General features: G+C 38.5%; 1 protein-coding gene across 1 annotated transcript in view; it reads left to right on the top strand.

Annotated features, from left to right (window-relative positions):
• Nucleotides 1-15,309, top strand: part of LOC124409405 (lymphocyte antigen 6G) — a 54,536-nt gene that overhangs the window by 10,372 nt on the left and 28,855 nt on the right. The window contains exon 2 of the mRNA XM_046886997.1: nt 8,322-8,452. Coding sequence (XP_046742953.1) covers nt 8,322-8,452 — 131 coding nt within the window. The remainder of the gene's footprint in view (nt 1-8,321; nt 8,453-15,309) is intronic.

Here is a 15,309-nt window from a genome sequence, read left to right on the forward strand (position 1 = left end):
AGCTGCATCGTCGATACAGCTGAGCAAACTTCAGAAGGATCGTCGAGAGTGTCGATCAAGGAACACAAATCACAGTCCGTTACAGAGGATTCGATTAAACGCGTCCCGCAGTCACAGTATCTACACAGAATCGAGTGTTTGCGAGGTCCTGTCAGAGGATCGAAACCGCGTTGAATCAAGCTCGAGGTTGTGTAGCAACTGCAAATTTTCAGGAAACTATACTGCCAACTGTGAACCCGATATCACTGTCTCTAACTTTTCCCCGGATATTTCCTGTGCAAGTCCCGAGTGTTTCCTCGCGGCGACCGACCCTCGACCAGAGATTAAATCGCATCGGAGCAAAGGGCTAATCCTCCCTCCCTCCATCTCTCTTATTCTGTTTCTCGCTCTGTCCAGGGACGCCAGGTCATGCTGGTAAAGTTGTGTTATAGTTTATTCAGACCATGGAACGGGGGATCAAGATTAACGATGACGTTGTCGAGGCTGCAGCTTCCCCGGTCACGGTACACCTCGTTAACTGGATTAGCTATCAAAAATTCATCCACTTTCCCAAGTAAATCAAGACGAAGTTCAGGGCCTCGAGAATAATCAACGCTAATAAAACTTCAATATAAACAGAAATCATGAACCTCAAGTTTCCTGGATCTAAGGAAAGTACCTGAGATGCGTGTCAAGGATTCTCTTATCATAAAAATGTAAATTTTTTTGAAAAAATATTATTCACTATTAATAAGCGATAATACGCCAGTGATTCTACTTTCAGGAATTCAACCCTTATTTAGGGGGTTTCTTACCTCTGAAACAGCTGACTCAGTACATGAAAAAAAAAAAGAATAAAGATATCTAGTCAGCTTCACCTCGGGTAATTTCCTAATTGTTAGTCGTTTTCATTTATTATACCACGGCGAAATTATACTCGAATATGCAGAACTTACCGCTGCTGACCAATCGCTGAACGGATTTTAGGCGCTTGATGCAGATCCGTACGGTGGCATATACATATATTCCGCAAATCACCATATTCCTCTTTCCACTTGAATTTATACTTGCCGAGACGATGGTGGATGTGCATCCCAGGGTGGCAATCTGGGTCAGTTTGCCCAGAGCTTCTCTCTCTCTCTCTCACTCTCTTTCTCTCTCAAACACCGGGCCTCGCCTCGGTCACTGCACCACACACTGCACACAGCGTAGCTGTCATGTTCCGCTGAAAGCTCCAAGTTCCAGCCATCCGGTTAGTGATCAGCTTCTGGACGATTCTGCGGCTTATTATCCGCTAGATCCAAGCGATTGGAAGAATATGATGAGCGATGAACTGCTGCACTTGCGTTATTGTGTCAATTCCGCATCGCCATCGTGGTAAAGAACGGCAAGTTTCAGTATCGTTTACACTTTTACTTGACCAGAGGAAAATAATGACTCGGAAGAGTCCAGCAGAAATTTATCATTGGCACTTGAGACGATCACTTCAGATCGGAAAAACCGGCATGGGATGAATAATACAGTTTCGATATCGTACGATGTCTTGACTGATTATTGATATAATTTGCGAAGAGGATTATACAAGAGGGCGTAACTGAAATTTGGAATCGTAATAAATTTTTACGGTTAGGAGTACATATTCCTTCACTAATTTCCTGAACAATTAACGTGAATGCATATGAATTTGGTTTCCATGAAAGAATATCTTGTCTTGGGATTTTTTTTTAGATCAATGGTGAAGAAAAGATTGTTTCAACTTACTCAAAACTTCAACTCGATACTTAGAACTCAAGTTAAACAATCTTCTTTGTTACCATTAAATTTGAAAACGATCTCAAGATGACACGGCTTCTCGATAAAACCAAATTCCGATCAATTTCTATTAAAAATACAAAAAATAAATGTACAAACATGTAACATGACTGTAAAACTATAGTGGAGTCTGGCCAAAGTCTCGTACAACAAAAAAACAAAATGATCTTGTCCAAAGCCGATAGCCAAATTCATTACACCACACGGCCGCGAAAAAAACCATAATTCGCAGGAACCTGATGAAGAATAAGTCTTACCAATTTCAGAGAAAAAAAAGTGCAAGTTGATTTGGTCAGCGCTTTCTTTCAGAGCCTTAATTGGGGATTTCCTCATTTATGACACAAGCTGCGTTTCAGCGGATTTCGCGCGATGCGGTTCCGAAATTGAGGACGGTTAGAGAATGACCCGTCTTCCGATAAGAGGAAGAGCCAGCGATCGCAGACACTATATAACCAACGATCCAACACTCCTGAAAATTTCAAATACCATTTCTCACGGGACTGTCAGCCCCGCGTCGCGCGCTTTAAATTCCAAGCTTAACTCTCCTGACGATGGCGTAAAGTGACATTTTTCACTGCATGAATTCTGAATATTCGCACTTTCCCACTGTAGTTCAAAATACACGCTCGGTCATGCGGCCAGGAATTTCAATACAACCAACGCGGGTCGCTTCAACCCTTCCACGTCTTACACTTTTCTGTCTCTCAGTACAATGACGTTGAATTCACTTGGACCAAATTAATATGAATTGCATTTACCAAATGACGCAGCGTGTCGAATTTGACCAATCCTCGATGACAGTCTCACCGAGAAAAAATCATCCAAAAGTAAGAACTTAAACAAGAAATCACGACGATGTTTCCCTGTGAAACCTTCAGCAGAGTTGACACCTCTCAGCACGAGGTCCTTACAAAGGCACAAAGCAAAGGCGCGCACCACATTGTCGGGATTATGTCGTTCGACGAGAGGTTCGATCCAAACGTTGATACGACGAGGAGAAGAAGAAGCATACACTCGGCGAGGCATGACGTGAAATAATGAGGGAGGGTAATTAGCTGGCTAAGCATTTCCTCCAGGGGTTATGTAGTGGGTGCTCTTATCCTCGAAAGAGCGGACGGAGGCTGGCCGGCTGTGCAAGGCGAGACGAGGCGAACGGCGACTGTCGTGTCTAATCTGCATCTTGGCCCCGGAGGCGATGTGTGAATACTGAATAGCGCCTCGTACGACTTTCCTCCCCCTTCTTTTGTTTTTTTTTTCTTTTTTTTTTCCTTTTTTTTGCGGGCAAATCTCGTCTCCGGCTTCACCTGGCTGTCTGCACGAGCTTCCGGAGAGTCATTGAGGCCGTCGAATAACTGCCGAGTAATGTAAACCCGGCTTATTTCCCGATCTTCACCTTCGAGTCAATTACATTTTCGGAAACCTCGGGGGTGGATCTTCGAGCTTCGAGGGTCGAGATGAGTGCTCTTGTGGAGTTGCGAAAATCTCGCGACACTTAATACCTCTTCTTTACATAGTCGAGGCGCGGCTTGGGCCTCGCAAATTTTTACGGCTCGCTGGCTGGCAGGCATGCCGTGCCACTTTCGAGATCAAAGAAGAGCTTCAATCCTTCAGCGTGTAGGGTCGGATCAGGATCTTCGACCTGGTTTGGTACTCGTAAAAACCCTTCAAGCAGTACCGGTGGTTTCAGAATTTCTAACTGCAAGATCGAGCACCCGGAAGCCGCATTCCGTTGACAGAAATAATGTTAAATCAAGCATTTATAGGACGCCCAGTCGTGACGAAGAAGTTTTCACATCAAAGCTTCACAAATATCACTGAAGTTAATCCAAAAGAAATGAAAATCTCCCAGTGATATATGAAAAAATTATCGAACACTAGATTTGAACTATAAATTCATTATTATATTCACATCATGAGAGACAATCGAATTATTCAACCATTCTTTCATAAAAAAAAGGTCCATTTTGCTTAGAATTAGTCTGCGTCTGATGAACAATACATACGAGTTCAAAAATGTAATTAATTTCTGAAGAAAATAAGCTATTTCTTATTATTATTGCAGAAACTTGATTACAGTCAAATCCTTTCCTGCAACTCAAGTCAATTTTGTTAATCTTTGGATCCAGACGCCAAATCCAGGATCTTGAATGTAGATTACGGGGATAAGGATCAGTTGTCGATATACGGTAACTGGAATCGGGCGTTTACTCCGTTTACGCGAAGTTCCCGCAAGCTCGTGTACACACCATAAGTTTAACTCAAGCTGTGTAAAGCGCGAGACAATATTGAGTATCCGGCTGCCGACGCGACGTATTTTCGCCGGTTCTCGAATGCCGATTACTACCTCGGCACATCCTGAGCATGGCGAGAATCTTGTGGTTGATCGTGACGGTTCAACGCGGAATGCATCACTTCTATCTCCCTCTTGCGCCCACGAGGCGATACGGAATTGAATTTGCAAACCGAACAAGCCAAGGTAATTCGTTGTTACTCATTAGTCAGCCGACAAAGAGACGAAATTACACAAATTTTCTATACTAGCAGTGAAATTCTTAATTTATGCAATTCAGGGTACATTTCAGCAAAAAAAAAAAAAACGCATGAATTTCGGCAACTGAGTGTGAATTTTTCTCATGATTGACATGTCGATCGGTAAATAAATATCCTCAATCGCATAAATACAGGCGGATTTGCACAATGCTAAATTGTCTCGGTGACATTTCCACGAAATGACCTGGTAGAGTGGATCCTAGATTGTATTATACCGTCTCTAAAAAATCGATGAAGCACAATTTGGTTGCCTTCGGCCGATAATTGCCGATCAATTATCGCTTGAATAATAAATAAAGTCTGGGTCAGCTTTAGATCGTAAACGGACGTTCCAACTCCCGATGTAGCGAACTCGATTGGCTGATATGGCCAGGGTCTCTTCTGCTGCCTCGCGAGATTAAGGGGCGGCCGATTATCCGAGGGTGGAGAAAGTTTATAAGAGAGATTAAAGGCGTGTATATATACAATATACCTATATATAGACGTACGTACATGGATAAGAGATAGAAGGAAAAGAAAGAGAAAAAGAGGAAGAAATCTCGATACAAGGCAACTCACACTCAGAGTCTATAATACCTGCGTTCCTATTAATCTGCCAGGATTAAGGATCACGACGCTCGTGCTTCTAATACTTTATACAAAGGAAATATAAATAAGGAGTATAAAAAGGCGGCTGACGAACGATGGTAACGTTCGGATTCTAGCGCCAAAAACAACCACTAATAGCCTTACTTTCGGCCGGAGTATAAAGGCGTGAAAAACTTTCCTCTCAAGAGATATGATACACACACTCGAGTTGTGTACCTACATATATCTTGTATAGAGGTGTGTGAGATTCCCCGAATCTCTTCACAGACTCATCGCAAAAGTGTAGAGAGAAGATATGACGAGGATGAAGAAGAAGAAGAAAAATAAGAATAAGAGGAGAAAGAAGGAAAATTAATAACGTAAATGAAAGTATGAACGTCCTCGTATTTCAAGGAAAAACAGAAAACAATAAAGCAAGAGATAAACCGTGCGACGTTGAAGGATTGAACAAATCTTCAAACCTGCGAAATAACCTGCGCCAGGATTTTCACTCCTGCAGAATTAGTTATTGAATGATTTATTGCTATTCGAGTGTTGATTTTTCCCTTTATATAAGTATTCGAGGTTATATTATTCTTTGCAGAAACTACGTGGCGAACGATTCAAACTTGAGATATTATCAACGTATCGAAAGTTACTCCTCTTCTTCACAGAGCAAAAATTATTTCGTTGCGATTCTTGTGCTCATCCAACCACCGAAGTAAACCTCCTCGAAAAATGATAAAGAAAAGTTTGGCGACGCCGTGTTTTGCGCTGATTGGGTTTACGATCATGTATATAGTATATATATTTATAAAATAGACTGGCCCGGCTGCGGAAATTGAAAAGTTCTACGGAAGAAACACAGATTTTCAATGGGGTCGTCTCGGTCTGGTCGTAAAGGACTTTTTAGATTGTTTCTGAAATCCGAAGCGCGTCGTTCGCTACGAATCGCACACTTACAATAGCTTTGCGTCTCTTTCTCCGCGTCATTTGCACAAAAATGGCTTTCCTAGGACCGAGGGATCCTCGCCTTTCCCATCCTTCTATCCTGTTCCCGAAACGGACCATCAGCTACCCGATCTGAAAACTCAGGCCACTGCAACCTCCGTAATGAAGAGACTATCGGTTACAGAGTCTCAAGTAGCTGCACTGGATGTTCGGAGTGTAATTAAGGAGATCATTATGTCACAAAAACTGATTACCATACACCGTATACATGATTTTCTTCCTCGAGTACCATGAATTACTGGAAGGTTTGAAAAATTCTCAGTTACTGATTACCGTTTGAAGATCAGAAACTACGTTTAAACAGCAAACATCAGTTATGAACATCATGAAACAGTCTGAATTTGTAGTACTCGACAGAAGAAATCGATATTACTATCCTGTAATAATCAGTTACCGCAACATTATTCTGGTTTCCTTAAGTGCACTGCCATGCACCCATGAACGCGTCACTTTGAAAGTATAGGTAACCAATTAATTGTAACGCGATATCATTTTTTATGGTGCCTCAGGAATCAGGGTTGATGAAATGACAGTTACATTGATCATAAATCCTGATCTAGACCATTCGATGATGTTATTGTCGGGAATTTGTTAAAAATAAAAATTAATCAGATACCGAATGTTCAAGGGAATTCGTGAACTTGTCGTGGGCAATTGTCCGTTTCGGGTTAGAATCAATAAAATTCTCCTCTTGCACTAGGTTCCAGGTTCTTCGCGAACCATTTCGAAGGGTCGCGTCTGGTGAACACGTTCTTTCTCAGCTGACCACGGCCAGAGGACGAGACCCCCAGTCTCTTCCGATATAAGCAAGAAACAACTTTTCCAATTTCCCGCGAATTGCTATAGTGAATTGAGATCCGATACGCTAGCTATGACCGCTGGCCCCAAGTCGAGAGAACTCCTTTCATACCGACCTCTGATGATGACGACTGGCACTGCTCGCTTGCATACAAATCATCCCTATTTCATTCTGTATATGTATATGTGAGTGTATACTATTGTATACATATATTCTCTGTCATTTAATCACGATCCTGGGTCTTCGGACTTCGGGAGACCCCATTCCACGCTTGATTGATGATAAGAAAAGAGAAAAGTAGAATGGTTCGGTTGGGGTTCATAAGTTGGAAAAACACGTGTGGTAATCTACTTCGTCGTGATATGGTCAAGGGGATATACTCACGGCATTTTCTTTTGACCTTTTGAAATTCATTTCATTGTCAAATAATTGCGATTGCGATTTTTTAACTACCATAGACTAGAATTCGTGAGATTTACATTTGTCGAGATGTTTTAATTCCACTTGAAACCTCGTCGAGTTACTAAACGTAGTCATGCGAGTGCATTAACTGAACATCAGAATCATGCACCAAGATTATTGTTACAATGCAATCGACTTTTCGATGTCACTTTAGAGATGACCAAAGTACACAGCATGTGTCCAATTTCAATCAGTTATCAACTCCGAACCATCCTTTATCAATGATTCCATTTTTACAGTAGTTTTAGCATACTGTACACCTGATACATCCTCAATTATCGAAGAGTCGTCAGCAGTGTCTTGATTGCTATAGCGATACACACGTAGCAACCCATTCGATAGTAGGTACCCAGAATGCATGCGCTGCAGAACGTCTCGACTACCCTCATCAATGTTTCCGATGTGAACGACGTGATTAAAACCGCGACAAGTGGTTTAGACCTCGCGGTGTTAACTCTTGCGTAACATATCCATCGGTATTGCAATTAGTTGAACCAGGCTGAATAGTAGGAGAATCAGAAACGTGACGTGGGGTCGTGATTATTAACACATCGCTAATGCGATACTTTTTCGAAATTCCATTTCCTACAACGAAGTAGCGGCAGAAGGTCATCGCTATTCCGTTCGAAGGGTTCGGAACCTCTTTTCAAAGCCCCAGGGATACACATCGGACTCTTCTCCTTGGGAAAGACGTTATACTTTAAGACTACTTACCAACGGGATCAGTTCCAACGTAGCCTGCACTGCAGTTAAGAAAACTCTAAAACTCACGTACGCTGCACAGGATGATCTTTTTTACGCCTCCACATCGAATGCAGTCTTCGGTTTTTCCCATCATTCGAAGTTGAATCCAAGTGATAAAATTGTCCAATGAAAAAAGCCATTATTCGAAGTAACAGGATTCACTGAAAGAAAAATTGATTTTATAATATGGTGTCAGTCTAACTCTATCTGACGTCGATTTGAAACTGTATTTAATATATGTTTGATGTGAAATATATTCACTATCTGATACTAAATTTGCAAATTTGGCACAAAAATTATCCAGCAGTTGTTGTTGTTTCTCAGCTTGTTTTCAGCTTGCACTCACAATCGGATTCTTTTTGAGCTAACCTTGAGTTGTTATCTCATTTTTTTTCAGGAACGACACAAGGACTGAACTGCTTTATATGCGGCATGTACAACGACGGCGTCGGCAGCATTACTCCCTGTCTAAATTACACAGCTCAGATGCATCTGAACGAGTGTCCGAAGGACCATACATGGTGTATCGTGAGTATATACAGTTTACGACTAGCAATTACCTTTTTTCATCCCCATTAATTTTATCTCCGCCCACATTGATATTAAGAGTGTTTGAAAAAAATGGACAATTTTTTTTTTTTTTTTCAAAGAACGTTGAAAAATCGTCATAGTGTCCCTAAATAAAGATCCCGTTAAAATATGAGCCTTTAATATTATTATTTAAAGATGGCGATTCTCAATTTTCTATTTCTATTTAAATAACATGGAAAAAAAATTTCTGAACTTTGGAATTTTAGTAGGTACTTGTAACCAAATCACTGTACAATAATAGACCAGATAGATTTTTGTAGGAAATTAAACGCTCTATAAAAAACAGTCTAAATGAAGATTCGCGTAAAGCGAACCGTTTCTAAGTTATCAAGCCTCAACCATTGAACTTTTCAAAATAATATTACATCATTATTTTCAACGGTTTAATAGTTTAGGCTTGATAACTTTGAAACGGCTCGCCTTACGCAAATATTCATTCAAACCTTTTTTATAGAGCGTTCAATATCCTACAAAAATCTATCTTGTTTATAATTGTACAGTAATTCGTTTACGAGTAATAAACTTTTCAAAGTTCAAAAAAAAAAAATTTCCTTTTTTATGGGAAATGGAAATAGAAAAATTGAGAATCGCCACCTTTAAATCATAATATTAAAAGCTCATATTTTAACAGGATCTTTATTTAGGAATACTCTGACGATGTTTCAATGTTATTAAAAAAAAAAAAAAAAAAAAAAACTGGTCGATTATTTTTTAAACACTCTAATTTATGTACATATATATACAAATAACAGTGCAACTCGTACAAGTACTAGTACAAGTACAACTAATCATTAGATTTTTCTACGAGTACCTTTCTTTCTTTATTTCGTTCTTTTTTGAATTCATAACGCGTAATCGACTCTTCCCCACGATTCCACCAATTACGCGCACTAAAGCTTCCTGTGCACAATAAGCAAGCAAGGATAATGGCATACCTATACCGTGACATTTGAATCGGCGCCAAGGATCATATGCCGTGACTATCCTGCACTGCACTACATATGTATATACACACACGCGAGAGCTGACCGTGATATTTACGTTATTCGAACACACAACGGGACAACACAACGATAGCCTGATATTCCAGCTAGGCAAGCTACCGGATTTCCAGCCAAAGTAACGACGGAGAATATTGTGAATTATTCATTTATATACGTATATCATACATACAGTATACAATTAATGGGCAGCCATTGAATTGCTTATCTTGTTATCGGTTCCAATAAAAAAAAAAAATACACACACACACACACAGAAGCGCAAGGCAAAAAAAGAAAAACTCAACCAGAAGAACATGAAGAAGAAGCAAAAAAAAAAAACATTCGAACAATGAAAACCATTGTCTATACAAAGTTTGTAAAAACTGTTTATAGCCACGAGTAATGTGATAATAATTTTTTTGGTTTACAAACTTCAATCATTCAGTCTTCGGTTACAATATGTGAGAAAGAAAAAATGATTTTCAAAAAAATGGATAAGAATATATTAGATCTGACAAGTAGAGTTTATGATCCTTCGGTCGTGTAATAATTAGAACCTGCGGCGTTTTCATTTTACTTTTCTTTCCATCGCAGCGTATACCGCATACTTATATATTCCATTTTTATTCTCTTCCTATTTTAACTAATTTCGTCTCGTTCGAAGGCAGACTCAGTTTGCTCGGTGGTTCAGGTACAACGTACTCTTTATAAATTACCAAATATTACCATAATAGGACGACAAGGAAGAAGCACTTTTCTCGGCTGTATAGAAGATCTACATAGTATATACGTGTATACATATATGCATATCCTGAGACGTATATGTGTACCTTATCAAGAGACAGTGCAGTCTTGCCTTGCAGTTTTAAAGCGGGAATATTATCCTTTGAAAAATATTATAACGTCGCGGTCCCCGTCGCGTCGCTGCTTCTCGTATAATGAACCGACAATTTCCATCGTGCTATTTTCCAGCATTTAAACTGGATCGTTTGAAATTTCATCAAACTGCAGTAGAGCGAATATTTCGTGCTCTCTGAATCCTTTTTGTAGCTTTGAAATATCTTGATGCACGTTTTAAACTTTATATTATTTCCTTTTTCCAGGTAGAAATTCATCCGTTTCGTTGTGACAAGTATCCCACTTTAAATAATTATTATTAAAAGAAGAAGAAAAAAATTTAACACTAATAATAATAATTTATTTAATTTTTTTTTTTTTTCCCCAACACGCCAAGTTAAATCAAATGAAAAAAGTCAGGACAATGATAGATCAAATTAGAAAAGTACGAACGTAGACGAAAAGAAATAAATTTTTTTTTTTTGTTACGAAAACCAAAGAAAACCGGCAGTTTCCTGAATTTCTAACGTATCTTGAATCTGTTTTCATTATCTTATGAAGACTGAAGGGTTTTTCTTTCGATTCAGACGATATTTTTCGTAAATTGTTTTTTTTTTTTTTTTTGTTTTTCTTTTCTTTTTTCCATCAAGCTCAACTGTTCAAAAAAATCTTTATCCCAACTGGAAAGTGTCCCAGTTCTGAAGGAGAATTTTCGAATATGAATGAAACTGTAACAATGAAACGCGTTAGCAAAGGAATAGGCATTCTTCGCTGTTCTACTTTCAATTTCTTTTCCCCTCCCCTTTCCCATTTGGCGTGAGAAAAATCTTTCCGAGATTAACAGCCAAAGCGATTGTCGAAATATGCGGCAAAACGAACAGCGAAGACTCGCGGGAGTTTGAATGCATTGAGAATCGGGGATTACGAGTCGTTCCCGTAACACTGCTCACGGTACAAAAGACTACGCCGTGTTTTTTTTCTTTTTCCTCCACTCTTTTTACCCCCTTTTTTCACTGTCTGCACGCGCAATAGGGATTCAATTTTTCTGAAAACTCCATTCGTCTCACGTCTGCGTGTATCAAGAAGCAGAGGGTGAAAAACACAAGCCTTGAAAACCTGCAAATACCGTCTAAAATCATTATTTCCAACGAAAACTTTTAAATTTGATTTGAGTAAAATGTTGTGAAACTTTTTTGACTTCGATAGTTTTCTGAGCAAGGACGCAAGGAATATTTCACAACGGACAAAATGTAAAAGTTTTTTATGACTTTTTTTTTTTTTTAATCAGGTCAGGAATTCTGTCGTTTAACTAAAGATATTCGCAACTTGTTTCCTCATTTTGAATCCTCTTAGAACTCCTCTCGAAATGAATCAGAATTATCGTCCATCGTTGTTCGTTTTAGACAAATTTTTAAATAGGATTGCGAAGTTCTTCACGTTCATATCGTAAATTGGAATTTTTGCAATACTGTTTAAACTACGTACTGATAAAAAAAAAAAATAGTAGAAAATAAACCAATGGTTGGAAAATATTGTTAAAAAATTGGCTGTTGCTTTTTGTTTCGAGATAATGCGAAATAACGGTTTGAGAACAAACCAGGGTGAACGATAGCATTCCCATAATTCTCCATGTCAGGAAAAAAGCTGATACTTACACATTTCTTGAGCTTCGCTGCGTAACGAACGTGGCGTTTTGTACACGTATCATGGGCACGAGGTTCGGTTCGGGGACGGCGATTTCATGAACCTGCACTACTCAACTCCAGCGAATCTGCATAGAGATTGAACCGGCGGCGATGGTTACGGTGTGAAAACTTAATATTTCCCTTCAGTGGTCTTGTTATATAGGTACAACGATATTAGAGAAGCGAGAAACTGGCGGAGGAAGCAGATATACAGAGGCGAAAAAATTGAAACGACTATTTCATCAAATTCTTCATGAGTTTTTCTCCCCGTCTCGTTCACACCGCGTTTTCACAAAACGCCCGCCGCCACGCGATGAAAAGTTTTCCAACTACGTTTCGTTTCGTTTCGTTTCGTTTATTATCATCTCCCCACATCCTCTCTACGTTTTACATTCGAATCGCAATTGTATATTGCAATATCCATAATCGAAAGCTGAATGCCTTGTTCTAAAAATACGATATTCCAAAAAATCGCGGATTGCTAAAAGAAAAAAGTTTGCGACATTGAATTTTGCAAACGCTTTTTCAACATGCATAAAATTTTTGAGAAAATTCTTCAACGTACAGAAGAATTTCAAACTCTATCCTTATAAAATATACTTCTATTCAAACTCCAAAAATCGTTTCTACGTTTAAAGCGAGCTTGTGAAAAAAATGTCGAGTATTTTTACCACTTTTAACAAATTACCATGAAATTTAAATCGTACGTAACGATGTTTTCACATTAATTCATATCCTCCCGTCTTTCTTTTTCAAATTTTTCTATTACTTCAATTAAAAAAAAAAAACCTTGTAACAGAAATTTTCGACAAATTTGTCGACTTTGCAGGTATTCAAGTCTTCATTCATTATTTAATTACCTAATAACTATTTGCTGCAATTCCTAGCATTGTTATTATATTTACGACGTTTAAAAATGTTAGAAAAAATCGTAGAAACCTCAAACGGTTTTTCTGATTCATCGTATACATATATATATATAATATAGTTCAGCGTTAGACTGAAAGAGAAAAGAATTTTTCCGCGAAAATAAGGGCACTCCGCACGTGCCTGTTATACTGTGTTTGAAATGGGCGATGCCATTGACGTTGCGATATTGGAGCGAAGGAAACTCAGGATTACTGAGTAGCACTATCTATACATACATACACCCCCCCCCCCCTCCCTCCCTCACACACAGACGCACAGACACACAGCTACATGTGTATCGTACACGTAACGTAGGTACTTGAAGTATCTGCACAGGCTTGCATTGAAATTCGACTGAAACGAAATGCAAATTTCACGACTACGATTGAGCCTCTCCATGCCTTCTCCCTGCAAGCTCTGCGCCGAGTTTCAGAAAAGCGTACGAGTCTCGCTATTCGATTTTCTGCTTATGTTACGTAGGTATGTATATGCATGTATATATCATGTATACAATTCCACAGCAATCGGTGCCGGAATGTTTCTACTGGAAGAATGAAAAAAAATTTCATTCGTCAATAATTTCAGGAAGTTTTTTTGCCGTGCATTTTCGTGATTTCGTGCAATTCTTGTTCTTTTTTTTATTCGATATTTTGGTGTTAAGATTATTAACGTTTATGGAATTTGAAGAATCTAATTTTATCGATTTAAAGCGTTAAGCTCTTGCGTTAATCAATCATTTTACAGTTATAAAAGCAAATTGACATCGTATATTTGCCAATAATTTGCGTAAAATAAAACTCTTTGGGAACGCAGAGAAAGGTTTTACTTTCCAAAACGTAGCAACGTTTTTTACAAGTAGACGTTGAACTGAAAGTTTTTATACTGTAATAGTAAAATAAATAAAGAAAAGAAAAACTCTGACAAGTTTGTCTTTTAAATTTTGCCAACGAATCGTAAAGGTATTTCCAACAGACGAGAAAATATTCACCTTGTCACTTTTTAAACGATTATTAGTTATCTTTTTCCGACATCACGATCAGGGTGAGAAAATTAAATACACGGATAAAAAGAGCAGAAGTTGAGCTTCGATTGAGAATTATAAGGGTAACCCAAGTTATTCTTTCTGTCAGCAGCCTCGAAACCGTTGGAAGAAAAGTTTTTACAGAGATTATCTCCGAGATTGCGGGTCGATTGTACGTAAAAACTATAGTAAAATCCTTACCCTATAAAACAAGAATCAATGTCAGCCTTTCAAAAATTCGTACAACATAATTCATAAAAGTTCTCACAAGTTATGTAGGTGTGAAATTTTTCGCTCAAGTTATTTCTGCATTATTATTTCACAATGCTTGCTTTTGCCTTCGATATAACAAAATATCTCAACTTTCGTCCGAGTTTTCAAGATAATATACACAATCTTTTTCTACATTCATTCTATTTGTTTAAAAATCTTGTATTTCGATTCTAAATATTATAAGTCTAACTCTTTTTGCGTACCGATACGATTGATTTTTCTTTTCTCTCTTTTTTTTTTTATAAACAAGATCAAATTACGATTATTTATAGACGATCAAACACACGTTTTACAATTTTCTTATTCCTGTTATTATTTTTTCTTTTCCCCAACGTATTTTACAAGAATGAAAAACATCGTTACAGCCATGCTTAAACGAATTGATTCAGAGAAGAGACAAAATAAATATTGCATAAAAAAAAAACGATACCTACATACAACTCCCTTCCGTTGTTATGTTCCTTAATTTTTCAATTCTTAATAAAATAAGGGAAACAAATAGCCAAGGTGTCCAGTAACAATCGTCAAGCAACAATTTCAATGAGTTAATTCCGCGCGTCTTTCTCCAGCAATCGTAGGACGACTCAACTAGTTATTTGAGTTTCCGAAGCCTGTGTGAATCGACTTGGGCATTCATACAAGCCCGGACTCGGATGTGTGGTTCATGTGTACGTCACAGTTCTGCCTTCAGGGTGCTTCATTAGAGGTAAAAGCACGAATGCAATATACATGGTATGTATAATATACCTTCCTCCTTTGCAATATTGGCACGGAGGCCCCGAATGGGTAACACGGATGGAAAACGCTCCTCACATCCACACGCCCATGTTTACCAATATCGCGTATGGCCCATGCTACGTTTCCGGTCCGATAAATTGAAAAGCCAATAGCTCACCGCGATAGGATATATAGGGTTATGTAGGATACAGGATAGGGGTGGCATTCGCACGCCGCGCCGAATATCCTGCAGGGCGAATGTGTGCCGCTCTTTTTCAGACTTTTCTTCTTCTTTTTTTGGATTTGTTTTTTTTTTTTTTTTTTTTTTTTTTTTTTATACACTTTTTATTTTTTCTCAATCCACGGTAT

Source organism: Diprion similis, chromosome 8 (assembly GCF_021155765.1).
Source record: "Diprion similis isolate iyDipSimi1 chromosome 8, iyDipSimi1.1, whole genome shotgun sequence".
Classification (NCBI taxonomy): domain Eukaryota; kingdom Metazoa; phylum Arthropoda; class Insecta; order Hymenoptera; family Diprionidae; genus Diprion; species Diprion similis.